The sequence below is a fragment of the Diachasma alloeum genome, unplaced genomic scaffold (genome assembly GCF_001412515.2).
Source record: "Diachasma alloeum isolate Michigan unplaced genomic scaffold, Dall2.0 Dall_scaffold_43268, whole genome shotgun sequence".
Lineage (NCBI taxonomy): Eukaryota > Metazoa > Arthropoda > Insecta > Hymenoptera > Braconidae > Diachasma > Diachasma alloeum.
In genome coordinates this window covers 1-6,202 of record NW_021683134.1, presented here as the reverse complement: position 1 = coordinate 6,202, position 6,202 = coordinate 1, and the positions used below count along the sequence as shown (strand labels likewise).

The window sequence follows — 6,202 nt, the reverse complement described above, 5'->3', positions numbered from 1 at the left end:
CTCGATCATAAATTCGCCTGGACTTGGGTGGTATTAACATCGACTCAGCCTCCCTGGCATGATCCAGAACGTCTTGTGGAATACTTTGCTCGGTGGCACCCGAGTCGTTGAAAGTGTTGACATTGACTGCCATGCTCGAACTTGAGCTCTCCATGTCTGTGTCGAATATATCGGGGGACTGGACGTCTGGATCCCTCTCGTCACTGTCTGGGATGATGGTATTCACTGTTTTCCTTTTTTTATACCACATAATTCATCCAATTTCGACACAACCACTCTCAATGACACACAACAACATGACTACCACTAGTGGGTTAAGTTGTAGAGAAGGCCGCTAGAGGCGCTGTACAGCTCATCCGACTATACGTTTACCCGAACGCAGAGCGCATGCCCAAGTGGGGGGAACGTCAGGGCACATGGTGACGCCCACTTTATCGCTCCTAGGATGGGTAAGTGAGATTTACCCTCCTTGGAGCACCGAGCGTCTCATTTACCCTCCTTGGAGCACCGATTATTCAAGTGCCGCGGTAAACTCTCTTTACCCCCTCTCGACAGAGCCCNAGTTTTTACGATACAGCAATATAAACTTCGAAACATTCGCCACATGTTCATAAATAGTCGGACGTTCTGCATAGAAAGGAAGATTTTGTTTTGTGAGAATAAAACAAATGGAAACTATCACAATCGCACCCACGAATCATTCAACTGCACTTCTTCTCTTGATATTGTTCGAAACCATGAAAAGTGAGTATTTTGACGTAACATTCGTAGAAATTATCGTTTCCCGAACTGTTCTTGATCTACAATCACTGTTCCAAAGTTAGCAGTCAAATCTTTAGCGGAATCGCACCTGCACATAAATCCTTTCCGTACCAAGTATTCATCACTAATTTTGACATATTTAACTGCGGCGGTGGAATTATCGACTCATGTACTCACGGCAGGCCACTGTGTGGCTGGAATACCAGAATCTGCACTCAAAGTTGTAGCTGGGGTAATTTATTTAAATGACTATAATGCAGTCAAGCGAAAAGTTGAAAGAGTACAGCTACATCCACATTATGTCAATAGACTCGTCAACAGTTTCACAGGAGAAGCAAACGATTTGTTAGCTCCACTCAATGACATTGCCATTCTGACGGTATTTGCCATGGAAAAATCTATATAGCTTCATCGTTAAACAAAATGTTTCTAGAGAAAAGTTTGGACTTTTTAGCTTGATCGTGCATTTGAATGGGGAGATCATATTGGAAAAATGTCTCTACCAACAGCCACAGTAGAGGCTAGTAACTATACTTGCTCCATGTGCTATTTCGCTGGATGGGGAAGAACGAGAGTATGTAAACCTCCTTCGATGCTCCTTCAGTTCCTGGTGATGGAAGTTTTAACAGCTAGAGAGTGTAAGAAGAGACACCAACTTGTGAGAGTACATGAATTTTGTGCTGAAGATGTCTTCCGAGAAGGAGTTGCTTTCGCTGTAATAATCATGCACATTCTTCGATCCATGTAAAACGTTTTTGATTTGATCAATCACATTTTTCGCGCAGGGCGACAGTGGCGGCCCACTTGTTTGTGATGGTGAAGCTGTAGGTGTTTCCACAGGTACGCCTGGAGTACCAGGAGCGCCAATAATTTTCGCCAGTGTTTACGCTTACCTAGAAATAATCAATATTGCGTGTGAAAATTAGATTTTGATTTTGATGTCTTCTAAGTAATGATAATTGTATGGGCAATCCTGTCTTTCATGTCATTTAAAATACAATTTTTCATTCCAATGACTGAAAAAAAAAAATTATGTTCTTTCTTCCTGAACAATTATGAAGTTTTTTGGAGTAACCTTCTTGATAAAGCAGTCCGATTTACAAGTATGGAAACATTACGATTCCTGATAAACTCTTAACACTGCAGAGTCGTATAAGTTTAAAAACGGTCGACGCAGACATTCAAAACTATTTCGAGTTTCGGAATACCAAGAAAGGAATTGTTGTGCGCGAAAATGAAAGAAAAATTTGAAAAAACTGAAATTTCAACCAAAAAAATTTTTACGTCGATTTCCTTCCCTCAAATTGTTTGACGTAATTGCTCGTAAGCGATGATAGATAATATGTAAAAAATCTTATAAGTTGAAATAATTTCTGTCGTAAAGTTACCAAACAACTTGACAACGGATCCGGCGCTATACCAGGATTGTTTCCGTATCAAGTATTCATTACTGAATTCGATCAATTCATCTGTGGCGGCGGAATAATCGACGCGAGTCATGTGCGAGTCATGTGCCGGCTGGTCACTGTGTGGTTGATGTACGAAGATGGGCCCTCAAAGTCGTAGCTGGCGTAATATATTTGGGCGACAGTAGTGCAATCAAGCGACATATAAGTCAGATTCATGTGCATCCAGATTATAGCTCTGACATCAATGATATTGCTGTATTGACGGTATGTATGATTAGATACATTTGCAATACTTGAAAAAACAAGTGATCCATTGCGAGGGCCTAACTCAAGTATAATTTTTTAAAATAAAAATTAGCAATTTGCTTGCGAATGGATTAATCGAATTAACACAAAAAAGTGCATAATCGGTTTTCTGTCATTAATTTCAGATTAGTAATTAAACTGGTTTAAACTTCCACTGAACATTGATTAAGCCTTGACGAAAACTTAGTTAAACCCTGATTAACCTCTGACTAAAGTCTGACTAAACCCTGACTAAACTCCGATAAAACCCTGGTTAACCAGGATGCGATCGCCACTATCTTCAAACGCGACTGAGATAAGATCCAAACGAATATTTCACGCCATAATTGAAACGATTTCGACGATTATTGTTTGAATGATCGTCGAAAAACTAAATTTGAAAAAAAGCTCCTCTACATACATACATCCATATGGACATGATTTAAAAACAGCATATTCGAACACTTGAAATCAAAATTAGTCATCATCACACAAAAAAAGGAATTTTCAGATTTAACGAATACAATACTTCCATTCGGAAGCAAAATGGAAGTTTCTTTGACAATTCAAAGTTGCGCACGGATAGAAAAGGTGGAACGATTTAGTTGCCGTTAACGAGGCGTCTTATCTATTACTACAATTCGTTAACTATTAACGAATCGTGGTAATAGTTGAGAAGCTTCGTTAATAGCAATTAAATCCTGTTATGAGTGTAGCTTCAAAGGCCTCTCGAATGGCAGAATACCATTGGATCTATGGCATTACCGAGAACCAGAGTTGAAGCAACGAACTTCAGTTGCTCAATATGTTATTTTGTTGGTTGGGGACAAACCGAAGAAGGGTATGATCCCCCGTCGGGAATGCTTGTATATGTGGAAATGATGATCTGGACAGTTAGAGAGTATAGAAAAAGAAGAATGCTTCCATCAGTACCCGAATCCTGTGCTGAGGATATTTTCGGAGAAGCGATACCACGTAATGTAAGCAATTGCGGAAATATTGCGAGAAATGTGAAAAAGTTTTTCGATTGATTAACTCATTATTTTGTGTAGGGAGACAGTGGCAGCCCAATTGTTTGCAATGATGAGGCTGTGGGTATTCTCAGCGCTTGGCCGACGGTTGGAGGATCAACAGCACTGTTTGAGAGTGTGCAAGCTCATCTGAATTTCATCAACAATGCACGCAGAATTTAGCTTTTAGCTTAATATCTTTAGATGGAAACTGACGTATTGGTGATAATTGTCCTTCTCGCATGGGACTCACCATAAAGCACAGTCACTGCTTGGAAACTTTTTCTGCTTCTCCACAAAATAAGGTGTTGGCAATATTTTTTCAGAAAAGTCATTTTTTTATTGTAATGTCATTGAAATGAGAAATAAATCAATTGGATTACATTAGATACAAAGTCACCGTTTTCAATTCTTCCATGTCCGCTTCTAAATTGTTGCTGCAACTTGTGGGAAAAAAATGCATAATTCCCTACGTCTTCTTATTTACATCATCTGTGAACTCAAAGTTTTCGTTCGTATTAAGTGTCGACAATTGCATCACGCCCACAATAAAGGAGAATGAGAAGAAGATACCAGGTATCACATCGATATAAGGAGCGAATTCAAAAATAGGTAACGGTAGAGATCATCTGCATTCTCTTGATATTGTGTACAGCAATTCGAAGTAATTGACGATAAAGGAAATGAATTCGTTAATCCGGCTGTGGCTGCGAGTATTCTCGAATGTCGGCACACAGATTAATTAGTTTTATTGATATCGCATGTTCAAATGAGCTTTTCACTTTAATATCTTTGAAGCATTCTCAAGTATTCGAAATCTGTTTCCAAATAATTATGTTTCTATTAAACAAAAAAACACATTATTTCATTGTGCGTCGTTGATTATTCGTTGAGTATCTTCATGACAAATTTTGCATTAGTTCTTCTTCCGCGAAAACGCACTATTTCAATGCTCTTGAAACAACCTTCGTCATAAAACAGCACGTGTCAGAAGCAAAATATGAAATCCACAAAGATTTCTCACAAATTGCCGTTATGAAAAGCAACATAAACTCCGACATATCCGGTTTAGATAATCAAAACAACTTCAACGTTCTGAAAAACGAGAAGAATTCGCTTGTAGCACAGAATATCCAATTTATAACTATGGGACTACCATCAGCGTTTCTCTTCTTGACAGTGTTCAAAGGCGTTGAAAGTAAATGACGATGAATTAGAAACAAAGTTCTCAACTACAAAAAATTATATCAATTTCTATTGCAGTTGCCAGTCAAATTGACAATGGATTCGGCGCAACACCGGGACACTTTCCATATCAAGTATTCATCACTGAATTCGATAAATACATCTGTGGTGGTGGAATAATTGATGCAACTCATGTGATCACGTCAGGTCACTGTGTGGCTGATGAGCCAAAATACAGACTAGCAGTGATCGCTGGAGGAATACATTTGAATGACGATAATGCAGTCAAGAGAAATGTCGTCACAATTCATGTACATCCCAATTATATCCGTGCAGATATCGATCCTGACGCAATCGGACAGAATCCTTCAATGAATGACATCGCCATACTAACGTATGTTCCACTGATTTTATCTATACAGTGGTCGTAATTAAAGGAACATTCTCTCAAAGTCTAAATTTTACAGCTTAATTTCAGCTTTTCAGTGGGAAAATCATATCAGGCCTTTGCATTAGCAACGAATATAGTTGAGGCTACAAACAACCAGTGTATACTTTGTTATTTCGCTGGATTGGGGCAAACAGGAGAACTTGGTTCTGATTTGAGACTACTGCAGTACATAGTTATGACAATATTAACAGTTGAAGAGTGCAGAGAGTGGCAATACAATAGAGTGCAGCAGTGAATGAATTCTGTGCTCAAGACATTTTCCTAGAAGCAAGCGGACGCACAATAAGTACTCCCTGAGTGATAATTTGTACCTCAGGTTTCCTGATCTCAAATTAGGTACAGATCCGACAGCAGTCAAAATGTCCTCATTCGACTCTCGGATCAGCATTCGTTCAGCATCTTATAGTTAAGTGTCTGGGTCCAATGCAGCTAACTCGATGCTGATTTTGTTCTAAAGTCATATTCCACGCAGGGAATGCCAAAGCTGAAAAAATGGGTCGAGTATAGCATAAGCCTAGACTTACCAAGACTTGGCGCCCAAGCTTGATTGGAGATTCGGACATCTTTTACGGAGACTGCGCGTGGTCCTTTTATCTGTCCCTACCTGGATATCGGATTTCAAAACTGACTAATATCAGACTCTATTGACCCTCTAATGTTAATCAGTTGCTACTCATGGCGTTGTTTCTCCATAAGGGCGGCGTGATCCGTTTTTTCAGGAACTCTCGTGACGTTTCGTGTCTCATTGGCATTAGACGGTTAAAGCTTACTCCAGTCTGATTTGAGTTTCCACTCGGATCAACGTAAATACCTTCGGATTCGATAATTCCTATTTTCTGTGTAGGGAGACAGCGGTGGGCCGATCATCTGCAATAATATGGTTGTGGGCATTTTCAAAGGATCAGACGAGCGTCTAGGCTCTCCACATATTTTCACCAGTGTGTATGCTCATTTGGATTTCATTAATAGTACGCTTGGAAATACAACTGTGACCTTGTGTGCTTCTAGCTAGAAACTCATAACTGTATTTGTCTTTCCGGCCCCCACGTACGAAAAAACGAATGGGCCGAGCTTGGCCCAAGCTCGGTGGCCGGCCTGCC

At 39.7% G+C, this 6,202-nt stretch overlaps 2 protein-coding genes across 3 annotated transcripts; both read left to right on the top strand.

Annotated features, from left to right (window-relative positions):
* Window positions 1–630: 630 nt before the first annotated feature.
* LOC107047325 (chymotrypsin-2) lies at window positions 631–3,772 on the top strand. 2 transcript variants are annotated; one of them, XR_001461639.1, is made up of 4 exons: window positions 631–744; window positions 2,147–2,435; window positions 3,173–3,436; window positions 3,509–3,772. XR_001461639.1 is itself a non-coding variant. In XM_015270085.1 (4 exons), exons 1-4 carry the CDS (start codon window positions 669–671, stop codon window positions 1,686–1,688), a joined length of 795 nt encoding a protein of 264 aa, XP_015125571.1. In that variant the 5' UTR covers window positions 631–668; the 3' UTR covers window positions 1,689–1,710. The 2 variants fall into 2 exon arrangements, 1 of the variants encoding a protein (XP_015125571.1); XM_015270085.1 differs by lacking the exons at window positions 2,147–2,435; window positions 3,173–3,436; window positions 3,509–3,772 and adding exons at window positions 825–1,141; window positions 1,217–1,477; window positions 1,548–1,710.
* An 834-nt stretch (window positions 3,773–4,606) lies between these two features.
* On the top strand, window positions 4,607–5,824 carry LOC107047326 (coagulation factor IX). The gene is made up of 3 exons (XM_015270086.2): window positions 4,607–4,664; window positions 4,730–5,045; window positions 5,119–5,824. The coding sequence occupies exons 1-3, from the start codon at window positions 4,613–4,615 to the stop codon at window positions 5,165–5,167; spliced, it is 417 nt and encodes a 138-aa protein (XP_015125572.1). The 5' UTR covers window positions 4,607–4,612; the 3' UTR covers window positions 5,168–5,824.
* The last annotated feature ends 378 nt before the right edge of the window (window positions 5,825–6,202 follow it).

Coding starts and splice junctions, on each gene's coding strand:
- LOC107047325 (XM_015270085.1), top strand. CDS start 669: ATGGAAACTATCACAATCGCACCCACGAATCATTCAACTGCACTTCTT. Junction 1,142..1,216: donor ATGACATTGCCATTCTGACG/GTATTTGCCATG, acceptor TGGACTTTTTAG/CTTGATCGTGCATTTGAATG. Junction 1,478..1,547: donor GAGAAGGAGTTGCTTTCGCT/GTAATAATCATG, acceptor TTTTTCGCGCAG/GGCGACAGTGGCGGCCCACT.
- LOC107047326 (XM_015270086.2), top strand. CDS start 4,613: ATGGGACTACCATCAGCGTTTCTCTTCTTGACAGTGTTCAAAGGCGTT. Junction 4,665..4,729: donor AGTGTTCAAAGGCGTTGAAA/GTAAATGACGAT, acceptor TTTCTATTGCAG/TTGCCAGTCAAATTGACAAT. Junction 5,046..5,118: donor AATGACATCGCCATACTAAC/GTATGTTCCACT, acceptor TAAATTTTACAG/CTTAATTTCAGCTTTTCAGT.